This window comes from Eutrigla gurnardus (genome assembly GCF_963514095.1).
Source record: "Eutrigla gurnardus genome assembly, chromosome: 9".
NCBI lineage: Eukaryota > Metazoa > Chordata > Actinopteri > Perciformes > Triglidae > Eutrigla > Eutrigla gurnardus.
The window spans coordinates 6,630,629-6,650,628 of NC_139923.1; the positions used below are offsets into that span (position 1 = coordinate 6,630,629).

Here is a 20,000-nt window from a genome sequence, read left to right on the forward strand (position 1 = left end):
AAGGGGGGTTGGGCCAAAAGGCTAAAACATACCAATTCCAATCAAAAAAGCTGGATGGTCAGAGCAGCTATTTAACGTGTACCATTGCCATAGCAACCACTGTAACGGGCCACTTCCATATAAAAGTTAACTGACTAACATCAAGTGTTGGACTCACTTCGGTTTGCTAATGCTAATGACAACTATCGGTGTAGAAAGACAGACTAACATCCACACACTCTGATCACAGTGTAGGAAAAAACACTGATGTTGTCACATGACATCATCATGATGATGTCACTCATTGGGATGTCAATTACGGTTTCTGAGTAGCTAACTGCATTGGTAGTGACCTGTCAATCACAAAGTAGCCCCGCCCTAAAGCATTCCCTGCTTTCTGGTCTCTTTGACTCTAAATGGTCCATAATGTACTAAATGAACATCATGCTGGATTAAGAAAAAGACTTGAAACTAGATATTGAGACATAAACTCATGGTTACAATGTTTACTGAGATAATAAGTCAAGAGAGAAGTAAAGCAATTTTTTTCATAGACTTCTATACAATCAGAGAAGTCAAACCCCTGATGGCTAGCAGAGAGAATGCAGCTTTAAGGACCCTCAGTGTTTCCTTCCCTTTTCAGAACCGGAGGTTGCTGCATGGCCTATCAGTCCCTCCACGTTACTCCCTGTCGCTCCAGAGAAGGACAAGATACCTTGCTAATTAGCTAGCTGTCTACCTAGCTAACAAACTACCTAGCCAGACATCTGTCTCCAGAGCTGTGTCCTCCCACATCCAGTGAGCTGTGACATCACTTTACAGCCCCACTGACATGTGTTGTCGCCATAACAACTAACCTCAACCGTCATTTGCTTTGGTACGAGTCACACAACCACTGAAAACAGTTACATTTCCGTTCTACTCCTGTTCTATTTCTATGGTTTAAACAAACAAAGACACCAAGTCAATTTCCTAACAAGAGACAAACTTGGTCACATGTTCAGTCTGCCTGAGTTCTCTCATCTTCTTCTATCTAATACACACACACACACACACACACACACACACACACACACACACACACACACACACACACACACACACACACACACACACACACACACACACACACACACACACACACACACACACACACACACACACACACACACACACACAGAGCTAATCTCTAATCTCGTCTCGATTAGCACCTGACAGAATTTCCATGGGTTTATCAAACCTAGCCAACCAACAGACGCTTATCACTTCCAGCCCCAAAATTTCACAAGAGCAGGAATTTTTGAGATTAAAAAAACACAGCTCGTGAAATCTTGAATAAGTCAAAAGAATATGAGTGAAAACTCTGCTATCACACTGTACAAGGGGGAGGCTCGGGATAAGAGGTGCATGAGGGGGCAGGTTCACTGAAGCCAAGATTGAACCCGGAGAATCTTTTTTTTCCATTTATAGACAGAATAGAGATAAAAGAGTGATCCATATGTGAAGCTGCAGGCTCATAATGGTTATTCAGTCTTTTTAGTTGTCTCCGGGTGACGTTTACTTTCACAGGTAGATGAAACATCGACTTCAACTGTTGATGAGGAGATAAATCTTGTAATAACCACTAATAACTGCCAGTAAACTAGACATCTGGGTTATTTTGCCAGAAGAGGTGCATGTTGTCATCATGATAGTACAGTATAATAATAAAACATAAAAAAACAACGTTGGTGAAACATTATGATCTTTTCCTAATGACACTGTCAGTGTGAGCATGCAGTAGATGTCGGAAAGTTATTTGGTGAAAATGTCAGTGCTTATTTCCAGTCTACAGTTTTCATCGGGGCTGTTTCCTTAATAGAACAACTCAGCCTCACAGCAGTCTGTGAAAAAGTCACAAAATGTAATCTATTGTTTTCATGTTCATGTCTCTCAGCACTAAAACAATGTCAATTTAAAGTGACTTATACTTTTTCAAGGCGGACGTTTGAATTTAACACATCCATGTGACTGCGTAATGTTCAGAGGTGTAGTATTAAATACTGACAAAAACTACTGAACGTGGGGAGGTGAGGAGTCCAACAGCAAAGGACTTTAACCACCAGATTCCCAAAGTGTTAGTCTACACCTAACTTTGGTTTTGTTGTCTAAAGGTAACGTTGGTTTTGTTGTTTAAACCTGACGTTGGTTTTGTTGTCTAAACCTAACGTTGGTTTTGTTGTCTAAAGATAACGTTGGTCTTGTTGTCTAAACCTAACGTTGGTTTTGTTGTCTAAAGCTAACGTTGGTTTTGTTGTTTAAACCTGACGTTGGTTTTGTCGTCTAAAGCTAACATTGGTTTTGTTGTCTAAACCTAACGTTGGTTTTGTTGTCTAAACCTAACGTTGGTTTTGTTGTCTAAAGCTAACGTCGGTTTTGTTGTCTAAACCTAACGTTGGTTTTGTTGTCTAAAGATAACGTTGGTCTTGTTGTCTACAGCTAACGTTGGTCTTGTTGTCTAAAGCTAACGTTGGTTTTGTTGTCTAAACCTAACGTTGGTTTTGTTGTCTAAACCTAACGTTGGTTTTGTTGTCTAAACCTAACGTTGGTCTTGTTGTCTAAACCTAACGTTGGTTTTGTTGTCTAAAGGTAACGTTGGTTTTGTTGTTTAAACCTGACGTTGGTTTTGTTGTCTAAACCTAACGTTGGTTTTGTTGTCTAAAGATAACGTTGGTCTTGTTGTCTAAAGCTAACGTTGGTTTTGTTGTTTAAACCTGACGTTGGTTTTGTCGTCTAAAGCTAACATTGGTTTTGTTGTCTAAACCTAACGTTGGTTTTGTTGTCTAAAGCTAACGTCGGTTTTGTTGTCTAAACCTAACGTTGGTTTTGTTGTCTAAAGATAACGTTGGTCTTGTTGTCTACAGCTAACGTTGGTCTTGTTGTCTAAAGCTAACGTTGGTTTTGTTGTCTAAACCTAACGTTGGTTTTGTTGTCTAAAGATAACGTTGGTCTTGTTGTCTAAAGATAACGTTGGTTTTGTTGTCTAAACCTAACGTTGGTCTTGTTGTCTACAGCTAACGTTGGTCTTGTTGTCTAAAGATAACGTTGGTTTTGTTGTCTAAACCTAACGTTGGTTTTGTTGTCTAAACCTAGCATGGTAGCGACCTGTCAATCACCGGGTAGCCCTGCCATAAATCATAACTTGTCTCTTTGACTCTAAATGGACCATAATTTACTAAATGAACAGCATGCTGCATTGATGTGTTTACAATGTTTACTGAGATAATACATCAAGAGAAAAGTAGGACCATGTTCTCATAGACTTCCATACAATCAATAGAGGAATTGCCCCCTGATGGCCAGCAGAGAGAATGACAGTTTATGGCGATGACACTGTGTTGTAGAGAAAGTAGTTCCGGGGAAAACTGTTTGCAGTAGCTAGCTTTTTTTTAAGAGACTAAAATGTTCAGTTGGATTTCTTTGGGCTTTCTGCCACTTCTTACCTTCATTGTACAGCGATGTGTACGGCAGAGGACTGGAACTTTCTCCTTCTGCTGATTCATCTGGGTCCGAGGCTCCTCCATCCTCCCCCGATAGGCTGAGGTTGTCCGGTGTGTTTTCCTCCTCGCCGTCGAGATCCCCGAGGGAACCTGCAGGAAGTAGAGGAAGGAAAATTAACAAGTGAATCTGTACTCACATCAGTCAAATGCATTTTGTTTTCTACTTGTCACATCTGAAGAATGAGTCCTGGTTCTGATGGAAAAGAAGAAATCAACAGAAATATTGCCATCTGGTCCCATACTAGCGTGAATATTCAACACATTTACAACTAGTTATTGAGTATAGCAGCTCAGTTTTTAGTTTAAATATGCCTCAGCAAAACACTTCATGTCTGTGGAAGGAAAGGGTTTGAGTTAAATTGTTTTCCTCTGGGCCTCGAGTCTAAACAGAGAGGTGAAAATAAATTGTTAAACAAGCTACTATTGTTGTATGAAGAGAGGAAAAATACTTTAAACACACTGATCCCTTTTTCTAACTGGACTCATTCAAAAACAGTTTCAAGAATTGGACAGGCTGAACAGTCTAATCCAGAAGATTAATAGCAAGAAGCCAAGGGGGACCTTAAAGCCAAATTACAGTATACCTAAAATTGTAGCTAAAAGAGTGATTAGTGCAGGGCTGATCTGTATCAATTACAGTTTCATAATCCCTGCTGACCACAGTAATTATACAGTACTTTTGATCTATTTTAGCCTGTTTGAAGATTACTTTTAAAAAACGGAGTCAGTTGATATGGATTTAATGTGACTTTTTGTAAATTGCTTCATTAATAATACTATAAGATGAACACATGGTACATTAAACCTTGACTGTCATATGTATTGCCATTTATCGGCTGCTGTTCCTATAACATTGATGTGCATCGGATGACATGCTTCATTCTCCGTTCCCGAGAGGATACCGCAGGAGAATTATTCATTCAGGGTAAGCATTTCTTTTAAGAGGATTAGGAAGCGCTAGAGTGAAGCAGAAATGGTTAATCACTGCCGAGGGAGAAAACAACTCGTACATGCTGATGTATAGGACAGTCAAGGATTTTTTTTTTTTTAAGAACTAAATCAGAGTGAAATTAATACAGAGAGAAAAGCATTTACCACTCCTTCTCTCCCAATCCAGACAGGTTGTAAATTAATTTCCATCCGGTTGTGTCAAACGAACAGAGGGATTGTTTCGGAGCTAAAGCCGTGACTGGGGGCGTATATATTTACAATACTGGAACAAAAGGAGTCTATAATCTATACAAAGCACACAACAATACCCATGAATAAAGAAGCTTGTAGAAAAAGGGAGAGGCAATTTTTCTAATTCTGTTAATTTCACTTCCAAAGCAATTAAAAGCAGGCAGAGATAATGCTGGGAAACAATCGCCGGCTGACAAAGTGTTTCTGTCTTTGTAAATGAAACATCTTTAGGCTAATTTCAACTTCCACGCCTGCATGGTTCACTCTAATTTCAGATAAAATTAACACAGCTAGATTTGGACCTTCATAAAAAAAAAGTAGAAGAGAAAGAAAGAAAAAAAAAAGATCGATCCTGTACACAATATTTTTAGAATTAGGTCTATGTCGCCGGAGCTCTGCTAGATCTAATTTTCAGTATCTATAAGGACATTTTCATACAATTAATTTTCCTTTAATCATAATTGTACAAAGGGACTTCTCTGTATAAAATTCCAATTATATTTCCTGTTTAAAATGTAAGTTTGAATTATGATTTCTTTCCTCATTACGGCTCTGGTTTAATGAATCAATCGCTGCATCACTGCTTTCAGACATCAAATGGTGCAGAAAAGTTTCGGCTCCACTTTCTCCCTCTTTAATCCAAGGAGAAATATTCCCTCTTCCTGTCTCGGATAGTTGGCAGAAAGGATAGCGGCCCGTGTGATAAGTGCGGCACATTCTACTTCATTTGGCAGTTTTAAAAGTTAAAGCCTTATTAATTGTTACAGCGAGATATCCACAGGAAAATTGGACTGAAGTGGTTGAGGAGATGGAGGAATAATAAAAAGACATAGCCCACATGTGTATCTCTGTGGGAGGGACATCAATTAAATTGAGACTTATCCGACAGCAGCACTGAGCTTTCCAGGCTCTGAACTCGGGAAAAAAGCCGAGAGCTTCACATTCATTCTGATTGACAAACTTAAGGGCAAATAAAACTTTGATGAAATTCAGGCAACACTTCCCATCGGTCCCTGGTGTAAATGTTCTCTCACATTTAGAGACGGAGGACATGCCAACAGTGGGAAAGAAACCAGATTTGTTTTGTTTGGACTGATTTAGATGTATGGAAGAGGAGTGAAGCCACTGAGCTGCACTGATAGAGGTTTGATGTCTGCCTCGACGTATGGACGACGTTTATTTTGGAAGGTTAGAAGGAGGTCCGACTGAATAAAGACGCTGAGCCGGATTTATAACTAGAGATGCACCGATCCGATACCTGGATCGGATATCGGCTCCGATATTGATTAATTGGCTGGATCGGATATCGGATGAATGAGGCCGATCCAGCATTCCGATCCAGTCATTTCATTTTTATTAATATCATACACAGCAATACAGTTACAGCGATCTAGTCACTTCAATTCTATGTTTGCAACGCTGGTGACGTCATCACGCAGAGCAGCTAGTGATGAGCAAACACAGAGCAACATGGAGCAAGCGCCGGTTAATTAAGCCATAGTTTGTCGGGTTTCAGGCAGCTGCTATATTTTATATTACATTTTAAGATATCTGTTTGCAGTGCACTTTAGTGATATTTCTTTCTTTTTGCTGCTAATGTAAGCTTTGTTATTTGTTAATAAATAATATTAATTACATTTATATCTGTGGCAATGTCACATGGCAAGGTATATGGTTCATTCATTCAACAGTAGTATCAGATCGGTATTGGGTATTGGCCGATATGCTCAGCCCAGGTATCGGATTGGATCGGAAGAAAACTGGATCAGTGCATCTCTATTTACAACCAGGAACCAACCAACCAACCTACGGCTGCGTACCGATGCCAATACATTTTCATTTTACTAAATCTGAAAATACCTGTGTATTTAAAAGAGAGATGAACTAAATAAGACAATGAAATCTTATTTATTTTAAATTTTAATCTAATCATTTCAAAAGAGTCATTTCAAAACATATCGAGGGTTGATACCCGGACCAGGTCAGACGACCTGGACGGGTCAGAGACCTGATCAAATTCCTCCACTAACATATTCACGGGAAAGAAGATGTCGGTTTCTGGTGAAAACAGTTTTGAAAATTAGCGTACAGAATAATAGGATTAGTGTTGAATTGAGGAGAAATCCAGTCCTGCATCAAGATGAGGCAGATGTGGTCGTCGCAGTACTTGAGACCGCAGCTGTCTGTCTGCGAGGAGAGGCAGAACAAAGTGCTGCAGCTGATGAAGGCAGCACAGATACTGCTTTATTAACTCTCCGTCCACATCAAACCTGCAGCAAGCAGCTCGCTGATTAAACACTGAGACAACACACATCAAACCTGCATGCTCAACAAGCCTGATTAAACAGACGCAAGCCTCGGCTCTCTCACGCTAAGAAAAAAACCCACATTAGACCTGAAAGCAGGAGGAGGAAATCAGAGAAAGATTAAAGGAGGAAAGAGAGGAGGAGCTACCTGACACAGAGTCACGCTCTGGAGAGGAGCCACTTATTGATCACAGTGAACACAATTAACCACCGCAGAGGAAATACTTTGAATCAACTTTGCACATTTTTTCCTCAGTGGTGCGAGCGTGTGTTCTTATCACAGCGGCGTGGCCGGCAACTCTCGCCAAGAGGAACCATCCACACAGATATCCATCTGTTAAATTCAGCTTCAATAATAATCAGCTTTTTCTCCTCGGCCGATGGGATTTGAGCCGAACGACTCGCCATTGATTACTCTCTGGACGACCAACTCAAGCAAAGCAAATTCGACAGATCTGAAATCCCAGGGAGTTATTATTGACCGCTGCACACATCTTCACATTTAATGAGATGATGATAAAGAACTGACAGTTACGTCGCCATCTATCGTCATGGTGACCGAGCCTATGGCCCACTGAAAAAAGCTGCAGCTTCACACGTTTGAGAAGCTGAAATTGTTACTTCATCATTATTGTTTATACATTTTCCGTTGATCTGCTAATAAATTAACTCAGAGTTGAAGTGATGTATTATTGTAATAATGCAAAATGAGTGTAGACTTTCAAAATAAAAGCAAGGCCGTTTCTCCAGTAGAGGAACCATGTGACCGCTGACGACCGATCGACTACTTTAACACTGGGAGCAGAAGCTGACATGTGGACACATGATGCTCTGCTGCTCGGAGAAAACAGAGAAAACGCTCACTCCAGACTTAATCACCATTATCCTGCCCAAACAATTGTAATTCACTATATTGGTTGATGATGTCACAGCCCCACTACACAGGACCGACTGGTCTGGGCGTCTGGGACAAAACCACACAACGATGACAACATGAGCACCGATGTGTACGATGACGTCGCTGTTAAAGAGTACACAGGCTGACTGATTGCATTTTTAAATGGTATGAACACGCCAATAATCAAAGAGGAGAATAATTACCACAACCAATGATTGAGCACTCGGTACAAATGTCTAAATATCAACAAATACAAATAATAGTTACAGTAAATAGATACAGATGAGCATTTCATAGACCCATGAATTGATAATAGGACAGATGGATGAAATAAAAAATAACTACAATAGTAAAAACCAGAGTTTCGGTTCAATAATATAGAAGAAAAGAGAAAATGTGAAAAGAGCATATATTATTCTCTCTATTTGATTATTGATATATGTATTGGAGTGATCAAGTGAGCAATAGGAAGAACTTCTAATGAGACTAAATTAAAAAATAGGACCAACATCTGAGAAAGAAATCATCTCATATCTGACAAACCGCACATATGTAAAGAATACTTAAATGACAGCTTCCTTGTTATTAATACAACCGAATGACGTTATGATCTGAATATCAACACGTCATCTCACGATGAAAAGGTAGAAATTGTTTGTACATGTTGTAAGGCTAATGCCAGTGAACGCAGCAGGACGCCGCGCATCAAAAGCTGAAAATGAAGAGATCACGGACCAGCACGACTTTCATGGAAGCTAAATGACGCAAAAGACACGCTAACAAACCGCAACATATTTAAGACCTAAAAGTCATTTCCTGGATTTAGTTCTTCCATTTTATGTATTCAAGACCTTTAAATGCCTCAAGTCATTTGGTTTTTTAGTGTTGTTTTCTCATCTCTCTCCATTCCAACCTTTATATTCGAGCTTCCTCCCTCTCTTTCCGTCATTATCTCTCCGTTCCTCGTACCCCCCCCCCCCCCCCCCCGTCAACACCGCCACCTCTTTCTTCTTCTCCATCCCCTTTCAATATCACTCATGCTCTCTCTCTGTCTCCCTCTCTCTCTCTATCCCTTATACTCCATCACCTTCTCTCCATCCCTTTTTCTTTTTTTCCTTCCCTGTGAAAAAGCGGAGTGACTGGGAGCGTCACTCTGTGCGGATAGCTGGGAGCCGTTGGCGGTTATCGGCTCCTGCAGACTCTCTCTGCCGGTCTGATCTGTCTCCTCTTCATTAAGCAAATACGCCGACGTGGAAATGAAAACATAATAGCTATTTGATTTCCAGCGAGATATTTTGCATATTGGTTCGGAGCTGATAGCGGAATTTCATCAAGTCGTTTTTTTTTTCTCCTCTCCTTCTCTCTTCCCTCCCTCTCCGCCCACCCCCCCCACCCCCTTCACCCCTCCTCCACCACCTCCTTTTTCTCTCCATCCTCATGCTTTAAAACTGAATTACTGAGCTGGACGAGCTTTCACAGAGATTTCTTTACATTGCTGGGAAGAGAAAAGAAAAGAGAAATCTAGTTCCCCTGGAAGACTACTTAACCGATTAAATATCCCCCCTATTCCCATCTTTTTTTTCCTCCCTCTCCCTTTTTGATAACAAGGAAGGAAATTTGAAGAATTCACAGTGCTTTAGGTTGACTATACTAATCAGAGATAGCAGTGAGAAAATTAACTCCTTAATGAGCAGAGCCGTCTCCCTGATAAAGGTCCTGGGGAGATGGCGGGGTGGGACGCTGGCTGAACCTAGGGAGACGGAGAAGAAGAGATATACGGCGAGGACGGAGATGGAGATGGAGGGACGGAGATGGAGGGACGGAGATGTAGGGACGGAGATGGAGGGACAGAGATGGAGGGATGGAGATGGAGGGATGGAGATGGAGGGATAGAGCAGGAGGGATGAAGATGGAGGGATGGAGATGGAGGGACAGAGATGGAGGGATAGAGATGGAGGGACGGAGATGGAGGGATAGAGATGGAGGGACGGAGATGGAGGGACAGAGATGGAGGGACAGAGATGGAGGGATAGAGCAGGAGGGATGAAGATGGAGGGATGGAGATGGAGGGACAGAGATGGAGGGACGGAGATGGAGGGACGGAGATGAAGGGACAGAGATGGAGGGATAGAGCAGGAGGGATGAAGATGGGGGGATGGAGATGGAGGGACGGAGATGGAGGGACAGAGATGCAGGGACAGAGATGGAGGGACAGAGATGGAGGGATGGAGATGGAGGGACGGAGATGGAGGGATGGAGATGGAGGGACAGAGATGGAGGGATAGAGATGGAGATGGAGGGACGGAGATGGAGGAATGCAGCAAACAGAATGAGAGAGGCTTGACATCATGAAGAGGTAACAACTAGTTGTCCTCCTCTGAGGACGACATATTTGCTTCCAGGACGAAGAGACAGATAGCAGCAATGCCGCCCCTATAGCACCGCGGCTACCCACAGTGCCTTGCGTCAGCGCTGGCTGTGATGGATGGTCCGGTGGCAGGGTATCCTTCATGCCCCCTGGAGAGAAAAACTAGCCCTGGAGGAGGGGATCAGCAGCCTCTTCACAGCAGGCCTATCTGATAGTCCGCCGCCTCTCAGGAGGACTATTCACCGGGCCGAGTCCGCGGAAATAAATCTCCCTGCTGCTGCTTTCCATGTTGGAACACCGTGTTGCTTCAGACCTGATAGCGGTCCCGTCGTGTTACAGCTGCAGCCCGACAAATACTGTACACACACACACACACACACACACACACACACACACACACACACACACACACACACACACACACACACACACACACACACACACACACACACACACACACACACACACACACACACTTGTCCTGAGGTTCTGAGGGGAGGAAGTGGTTTCTACTGCAACTCTGTCTCCTAAAAACAACGTTCCTGTACAACAAAAACACAATAAAACTACTTGATTCTAACATCAATCTTCTGGTTTGTAAAGTCCTGTGTTATTTTGTCTCATCAAAACTAGTTTGTGATACATTAAGAACAACAAACTTAATCCTAATAAGAGCTACAAACAACTCTGACTTTTAAAATGTTCATATATTAATAATGATTTATTTGCCAGATAAGTCTGGTGTTGTTCTATATTATTCTCGTCGACTATAACAAATATGAAACACTTGACATGGGACGACATGAAAATCTCACGTCACCATTATCCGGCCAAAATAATTGTGATTCACGATATTATCCTGATAATCGTCAAAATATGCCTCAAACTCTTAAAATGGCATAAAATGGCATTAATAATGAACACACCTTTACTGATACGTATCAATCTGACATATGAGGCTAGAGTAGATTTATAGATCACTGAAAATGTAACTTAAACATGGAAAACGCCTAATGTGTCTGTACACAAGTGTATTAATAAACATGCTTTAATAATTCCATTTGAGATATGGATTTGTTGTGTTCAGTAGAATAATGTGCCCTAATCAGACGCCACTTCAGAGGGTGAGAAAGAAGATTTGTGGGAATTCAACAAAAACTGCTCCTTGAAAGTGTTTCTGGAAAGTGGATTTCTTCAAGGACTTAAAAAAAAGACAAAAATAGGCATGAATTAATAGAAGATGAGGATGAACAACACACGACGGTTCAACACCACTGTGTCAAAACGGAACCACATGACTCACATGCAGCGATAACATTTGGAGATGCTGCGTTTCAGCAGATTTCATCACCTTTGACAGCGATGCTATCAGACTCGTCACCTCTCTGCACATCTGCTCCGCCCCCTGCTTTGTTTTCAGACGCAGCTCTGCGATGTTGCCTGCACTTTGCACGCAGATCTCATGTATTGGTGTATTGATGAGTTCATGGGGATGAGGATTTCACGTTTTCAAATCAAGGATCTGCAGCGAGGTGACACTAGATTATAAGAACTTTTGATCAGTGTTAAAGAGATCTCTTATTTTGAAGGAGCAGACCAAACCAGACCATTAATTTGTGGTGGTGACTGACTGGTGGGCTTGGGAAGATCTGAGAATGTGTTGCCACGATTATTTGGACAAAATAACTGCGATTCACACAAAGAACAAATGAAAAAAAGAAATAATAAAAATAATGTATGAAGAAAATCAGTCTGTTCTTTCTGACAATTCTTGAAGGTTTTTCTTTTTAAATCAGACTCACTTCTCTACCATGATGTCTCCCTGTGATAGACTGGTTACCTGTCTGTCTCTACATGTCAGTCCTGTGATAGACTGGTTACCTGTCTGTCTCTACATGTCTCCCTGTGATAGACTGGTTACCTGTCTGTCTCTACATGTCAGCCCTGTGATAGACTGGTTACCTGTCTGTCTCTACATGTCTCCCTGTGATAGACTGGTTACCTGTCTGTCTCTACATGTCTCCCTGTGATAGACTGGTTACCTGTCTGTCTCTACATGTCTCCCTGTGATAGACTGGTTACCTGTCTGTCTCTACATGTCAGCCCTGTGATAGACTGGTTACCTGTCTGTCTCTACATGTCTCCCTGTGATAGACTGGTTACCTGTCTGTCTCTACATGTCAGCCCTGTGATAGACTGGTTACCTGTCTGTCTCTACATGTCAGCCCTGTGATAGACTGGTTACCTGTCTGTCTCTACATGTCTCCCTGTGATAGACTGGTTACCTGTCTGTCTCTACATGTCAGCCCTGTGATAGACTGGTTACCTGTCTGTCTCTACATGTCAGCCCTGTGATAGACTGGTTACCTGTCTGTCTCTACATGTCTCCCTGTGATAGACTGGTTACCTGTCTGTCTCTACATGTCAGCCCTGTGATAGACTGGTTACCTGTCTGTCTCTACATGTCAGCCCTGTGATAGACTGGTTACCTGTCTATCTCTACATGTCTCCCTGTGATAGACTGGTTACCTGTCTGTCTCTACATGTCAGCCCTGTGATAGACTGGTTACCTGTCTGTCTCTACATGTCTCCCTGTGATAGACTGGTTACCTGTCTGTCTCTACATGTCAGCCCTGTGATAGACTGGTTACCTGTCTGTCTCTACATGTCAGCCCTGTGATAGACTGGTTACCTGTCTGTCTCTACATGTCTCCCTGTGATAGACTGGTTACCTGTCTGTCTCTACATGTCTCCCTGTGATAGACTGGTTACCTGTCTGTCTCTACATGTCAGCCCTGTGATAGACTGGTTACCTGTCTGTCTCTACATGTCAGCCCTGTGATAGACTGGTTACCTGTCTGTCTCTACATGTCAGCCCTGTGATAGACTGGTTACCTGTCTGTCTCTACATGTCTCCCTGTGATAGACTGGTTACCTGTCTGTCTCTACATGTCAGCCCTGTGATAGACTGGTGACCTGTCTGTCTCTACATGTCAGCCCTGTGATAGACTGGTGACCTGTCTGTCTCTACATGTCTCCCTGTGATAGACTGGTTACCTGTCTGTCTCTACATGTCTCCCTGTGATAGACTGGTTACCTGTCTGTCTCTACATGTCAGCCCTGTGATAGACTGGTTACCTGTCTGTCTCTACATGTCAGCCCTGTGATAGACTGGTTACCTGTCTGTCTCTACATGTCAGCCCTGTAATAGACTGGTTACCTGTCTGTCTCTACATGTCTCCCTGTGATAGACTGGTTACCTGTCTGTCTCTACATGTCAGCCCTGTGATAGACTGGTTACCTGTCTGTCTCTACATGTCAGCCCTGTGATAGACTGGTTACCTGTCTGTCTTTACATGTCAGCCCTGTGATAGACTGGTTACCTGTCTGTCTCTACATGTCAGCCCTGTGATAGACTGGTTACCTGTCTGTCTCTACATGTCTCCGTGTGATAGACTGGTTACCTGTCTGTCTCTACATGTCAGCCCTGTGATAGACTGGTTACCTGTCTGTCTCTACATGCCTCCCTGTGATAGACTGGTTACCTGTCTGTCTCTACATGTCAGCCCTGTGATAGACTGGTTACCTGTCTGTCTCTACCTGTCTCCCTGTGATATACACCTGTCTGTCTCTACATGTCAGCCCTGTGATAGACTGGTTACCTGTCTGTCTCTACATGTCTCCCTGTGATAGACTGGTTACCTGTCTGTCTCTACATGTCAGCCCTGTGATAGACTGGTTACCTGTCTGTCTCTACATGTCTCCCTGTGATAGACTGGTTACCTGACTGTCTCTACATGTCTCCCTGTGATAGACTGGTTACCTGTCTGTCTCTACATGTCAGCCCTGTGATAGACTGGTTACCTGTCTGTCTCTACATGTCAGCCCTGTGATAGACTGGTTACCTGTCTGTCTCTACATGTCTCCCTGTGATAGACTGGTTACCTGTCTGTCTCTACATGTCTCCCTGTGATAGACTGGTTACCTGTCTGTCTCTACATGTCAGCCCTGTGATAGACTGGTTACCTGTCTGTCTCTACATGTCAGCCCTGTGATAGACTGGTTACCTGTCTGTCTCTACATGTCAGCCCTGTGATAGACTGGTTACCTGTCTGTCTCTACATGTCTCCCTGTGATAGACTGGTTACCTGTCTGTCTCTACATGTCAGCCCTGTGATAGACTGGTTACCTGTCTGTCTCTACATGTCTCCCTGTGATAGACTGGTTACCTGTCTGTCTCTACATGGCAGCCCTGTGATAGACTGGTTACCTGTTTGTCTCTACATGTCTCCCTGTGATAGACTGGTTACCTGTCTGTCTCTACATGTCAGCCCTGTAATAGACTGGTTACCTGTCTGTCTCTACATGTCTCCCTGTGATAGACTGGTTACCTGTCTGTCTCTACATGTCAGCCATGTGATAGACTGGTTACCTGTCTGTCTCTACATGTCAGACCTGTGATAGACTGGTTACCTGTCTGTCTCTACATGTCTCCCTGTGATAGACTGGTTACCTGTCTGTCTCTACATGTCAGCCCTGTGATAGACTGGTTACCTGTCTGTCTCTACATGTCTCCCTGTGATAGACTGGTTACCTGTCTGTCTCTACATGTGTTGGCCCTGTGATAGACTGGTTACCTGTCTGTCTCTACATGTGTCGGCCCTGTGATAGACTGGTTACCTGTCTGTCTCTACATGTCTCCCTGTGATAGACTGGTTACCTGTCTGTCTCTACATGCCAGCCCTGTAATAGACTGGTTACCTGTCTGTCTCAACATGTCAGCCCTGTAATAGACTGGTTACCTGTCTGTCTCTACATGTCAGCCCTGTAATAGACTGGTTGCCTGTCCTGGTGAACCCCCATGGATGGATGGATGGATGGATGGATGGATGGATGGACGGACCATGATAGTGAGCTGGACGGGTTTTTCAATTCACCGGCGACGATATTTATGATCACATATTACATTTACGATTATCCCAATAATGAAAATTCAACACAATCTCCTTATTGTGAGTGATTTTTTTTCTAGGATCTGTGATAACATCCTATATGGTCCCATTCCTACTTCCTGGTTTTGGTATTAACATTAAATCTGACGCCATGTTATTTAATGACCAAAGGTTCATTTTGGAAGTCACTGCAATGTAAATAAAACTCGTGGATCACATTCAAAAGCTAGCAAAATGTATTCATCCTTGATTTATAGAGGGAGACCATATGATTTATTTCTTATTATTTTTTTCAGATTATTTCATTATATTTGACTAAAAACAGACGTTTGTCTTATCTGCGATGCAAGTTTGAAGCACATTTTGATGATTATCAGGATAACAGCATTAATCCCAATTCTTTTGGCCAGAATAATGGTGATATGAACTTTCCACATCGCCCCATGTCTCCTGTCCATGTTTGTAATGTATTGAGAGAAGTTCATGATTAACTTATTCTGATGCAGGATGGGGAAAAGAAAAGGGCCGGCCTCCACCTGGTGGTTGTGGTGTCGTCACAGCGCACACCGAGCCCCGCTACATGTCCAGACTTTTATTTTAGTGAGCAGCGGATCACTGAGGCGTCTCATATATTCTCTGTATGATGCTGAGGATCAAGCCTTTCCTCTGGATGTCTGTTTCACAACTGTTTCTGCTCTGGCAGCACTTCAGACGCTCTCTCCCTGATGCACTGTTTCATGTTCCTCAAGGACGCCCCACTCCCACACACACACACTACACATTACACACACACTACACATTACACACACACTACACATTACACACACACTACATATTACACACACACTACATATTACACACACACACACACACACATCACACACACACACACACACAGCAGTCTAGTTTGAATAAAATGAGTGGTGCGTTCCACTGAAAACCAATGAAAAGTCAACATGTGTGCATAATGAGGAGCATGTAGAGGAATGACAGACATGTTTATGTTCCTTCGACCAGCTTTCATATCACAGATGCAAATTCAATCCCATCATCCTCTGCACTTCTCCGTTTCCTACATTGTGTTATTGCCACCAAGATGCCACATCCTGAGTTTCATCACAATATTCTGTGGACAAAGATAACACATGTGCCGATATCACAGTCTTTCGTGATAGGAATTTAATTTGATTGAATCCAGGCTCCTGCGATCGACACGGGACGATATCATTTAACGCAATCAGTTGCATTTATGTCAACTCACAAAAAGCAGCTCAAATATGATTTGACAGTTTTATTACTCGGCCATGTCCAACACGTCTCACAGCAGTTTGTGAGCACATGTAACCAATAGAACACAATCTACTAGTCTCATGTTCAGGGACATTAATTGTAACAATGTTGATGTAAAGTTAATTAATATCCTTTTTTAATGGTGGACACATTAAATATATGTGACTATGTAACGTCAAGAACTAGTGACGTACTATTAAATCCTGAGAAAGACTGCCTGTGGGGGGATTTAGAAATGGTGGCAGTACATAGTTTGCCCAGCAGTGTGCGCTACTAGTTATTATAGCCATCCAGATCCCTGTCACTCTATCAGTCGGCTCTACAAAGAATTAAATCAGGCCTGCAACAACGATAACTGAAAACGGCTCAGTTCCACATATTTAAATCAGCCCACAGGGAGCCACCGGAGAGAGAGGTTGCTGACCTCTGACCTGGACGGTTCACAGCTCATCAAACTCAGAACACAACTTGTTTTGAACCGAATACATGGAGTGTGATACATGGAGTGTGATTAGTGTAATCAGTGCGATTAAAGCTGCTAGTTGTGGCACAGAAATCCAGCTGTTGACCCTCTCAGGCCAGTCGTCTGTAGCAACAGCTGGGAAGGAACGGGCTCAGATAAAGACTGTGTTGGATGTTTGGATTCTTGCCTTGGTACCATTTCCTGATATTTATCGACGTCACAATGGCAAAGTTGTAACAACACGCAACAAGACATGGGACAATATGAAAATGGAAAATAATTGATTCCCTATATTATTCTGATAATCATCAAACAAATACTTAAAACTTTTAAAGTGGCAGCAAAACTTACTGGTATCACTTGACATTTGTGTCACAGATAAGACAACACATTTAGTGAAAAACAATCAAATAATCTTAAATTAGATGATCATAAATCATAAGTCTCCCTACAAAAATGTTATTTTTGTATTCTGTGTTTTTAAATCATTTTTCACTTACATGATAGCGAGCTAGCTTTTTAAGTCACTCCTGATGCTATTTAGGATTATCCTGATAACAGAAACTGTCCATGATCAACTCACTGTGTTTTTTATAAACCTGATCTGTGATCTGATGAACCTGTTTATAGTGTGTTTCTATTATCTGCAGGACAAATCTGTACCAGCTTCTCTTTACAGGTTAGAAGACCCAACAACCTCAAAAGAAAAGGATACCAAATATTCTCTTTGTCTTTTTTTAATGGACTGGTAAAGATAAAATGTGGAGGAGAAAAGGGAGTAAGAACAGGTGTTGTTTCACAAAAGAAAGAGAAAGAGGGGAGGAGTCGGCAGGGAGGGAGGGAGGGAGGGAGGGAGGGAGGGAGATAGAGAGCGGTTACCATGCAGCCCGAGCCGAGACCCTGGACTATTGAAGCCAGGCATGCAGACGAGAAAGGCAGCCGATAAGCCCGGCTGATAAAAGATAGAAAGTAGCAGCAGATTTGAACTTTCCCACCGTCCTAAGATCCCAGGGGGAGGAGGGGTTGATTCAACTACTTATTGAATCCCTCCCTATCTCAAACCACCCTCCACCCCCCCACCCCCAAAACCCAACAGCCAGGCAAGGCCACGAGTGGAGCGGAGATACAAGCTTGATACATACAAATACACACAAACACACACACACACGTACAAGGTCACACAGTATGTGAAGTCTAACCATCGCTCCATCCTCAAAACATATCAGACGCTGTGTTTCTTTCCTTATCTCTGCTTCTCTCCGCTGACAAAGAAACTTGGCCTTGACTAAGATGGTGAGAATTTTCTGACACACACACACACACACACACACGGTTTGGTGAAATGAGGTGATCGGGTATCCGACATGGTTTTGGCTGTAAACTTTGCTGATGGGATTCATTCACAAGGTCTCCGTGGCAGCAGTATCACGACCATGTGAACCGTACAGGTGTGACTTATCAACGGAAAAATACACTGACGATGAAGAGAAGAATGCTAACACTGACTCATAATAAGATTTACACAACTGAACTACACAGTTAGGTTGAGACAGCTAAACTACATAGTTAGGTTGATTTAACAAAACTACATAGTTAGGTTGAGACAGCTAAACTACATAGTTAGGTTGATTAAACTAAACTACATAGTCAGGTTTAGACAACAACAGTTAGGTTTAGGTAACAAAGTAGCTGATAATATGTGCTTTGTGAAAATAACTAAAGATGAAAATAGAGTGAAATGAAGAAATGTAGATTTTTTTTTACCGTTTACACTGACTTTAGAACAGTTTAAAAAAAACTGTATTAACAGTTTACAAGCCCATGTATTAACAGTTTACCAGCCCATGTAGCTCCTCAACGATATGCAATCGCATCGCTGGGGGGGAAGAAACCACTTGAGCATCTTTAAGTACAACAGTAGGGCTGTTGGAATGAACTTTGGGAATCTAATATCATTTGAATAGTAAAAACAATCAGTACTATTCATGCTGAAATTAGTATTCGATTTTTTTATTATTATTTTTTAGAAACGTGCTTTCTAACATTAGCAAATCTCGCCCTCCTCGCCTTGGCCTACCCGCATAAAAGGATGCTTTTGACACATGAAGTCTGATGAACAATAAAGTTTTCTGAATCACAATCTCACCATCAAATATAGCGACGCATGCATGGAAATAACCACGCAGCAGCACTCGGTGAAATGAAACAAAGATATCGATGATATCTAGAAGCGTTTCATGCTCCTTACTGCTAGCTAGATCGACCCGCGACGCCATCGGTTTATTACGAGACCAACAGAAGGATGTACGTGAGAAAGTGAAAGTAGAGCTGACGGTGAGACGAGGAGGGCGTAGCCATGGCAACGGGGACACAGCTCCCCCAGGAGAACGTTACTTTCTTAATTAATTAAATTACTTATCTAAAGCTGTCAGCTGTTGGTAATTAAACATATTTATTGGTAACGTTTTAGGAACGCCCTTTAGTGGACAGGAAGTAAAACAACCACATTGCAGATGATGGCATTGGGAATGAATAAGCCTGTGTAGTGTAGTCAATATTAATAATGAATGAATTGAGCACTAAATATTCCAATCTAATTCAAATATTGAAAAAAATATGGAATGAAATTCGAATAGTAAAATTGACAGCTCAAATACTGATGCTCAACTAAAGTCTCCTGATTACAAACACCAACCATTTTTGACTTGTACATCACATCCAGACCATTTTCACAGTAAAGCCCCATACACGTGACTGTGATCAGGCAAATGATCCGAGCTGCATCTCGGTCAATAACAAGATAATGTTCATCTGCTGATATGGTGCATCACATGAACAGAGAGAGACTACAGGACACGTCGGGTCCTGGTGGACCAGGGACGCTAACGTCTGGACGGAGACTCAGTGTGTACGTGGGAGAATGTGTGTGGATATGACTGCGATTAGTGTGTGCATGATATAATGAGCTCAACTGCAATCCCTTCTCCTTGATCTCAACCCTGAATAAAGACGAAAGGCAGATG

General features: G+C 42.3%; 1 protein-coding gene across 1 annotated transcript in view; it reads right to left on the reverse strand.

The window, feature by feature from the left end:
• zfpm1 (zinc finger protein, FOG family member 1) overlaps window positions 1-20,000 on the reverse strand; it is a 102,224-nt gene that overhangs the window by 51,778 nt on the left and 30,446 nt on the right. Inside the window, exon 2 of the mRNA XM_084017471.1 lies at window positions 3,462-3,608. Within this exon, the coding sequence (XP_083873597.1) occupies window positions 3,462-3,608 (147 nt within the window). The remainder of the gene's footprint in view (window positions 1-3,461; window positions 3,609-20,000) is intronic.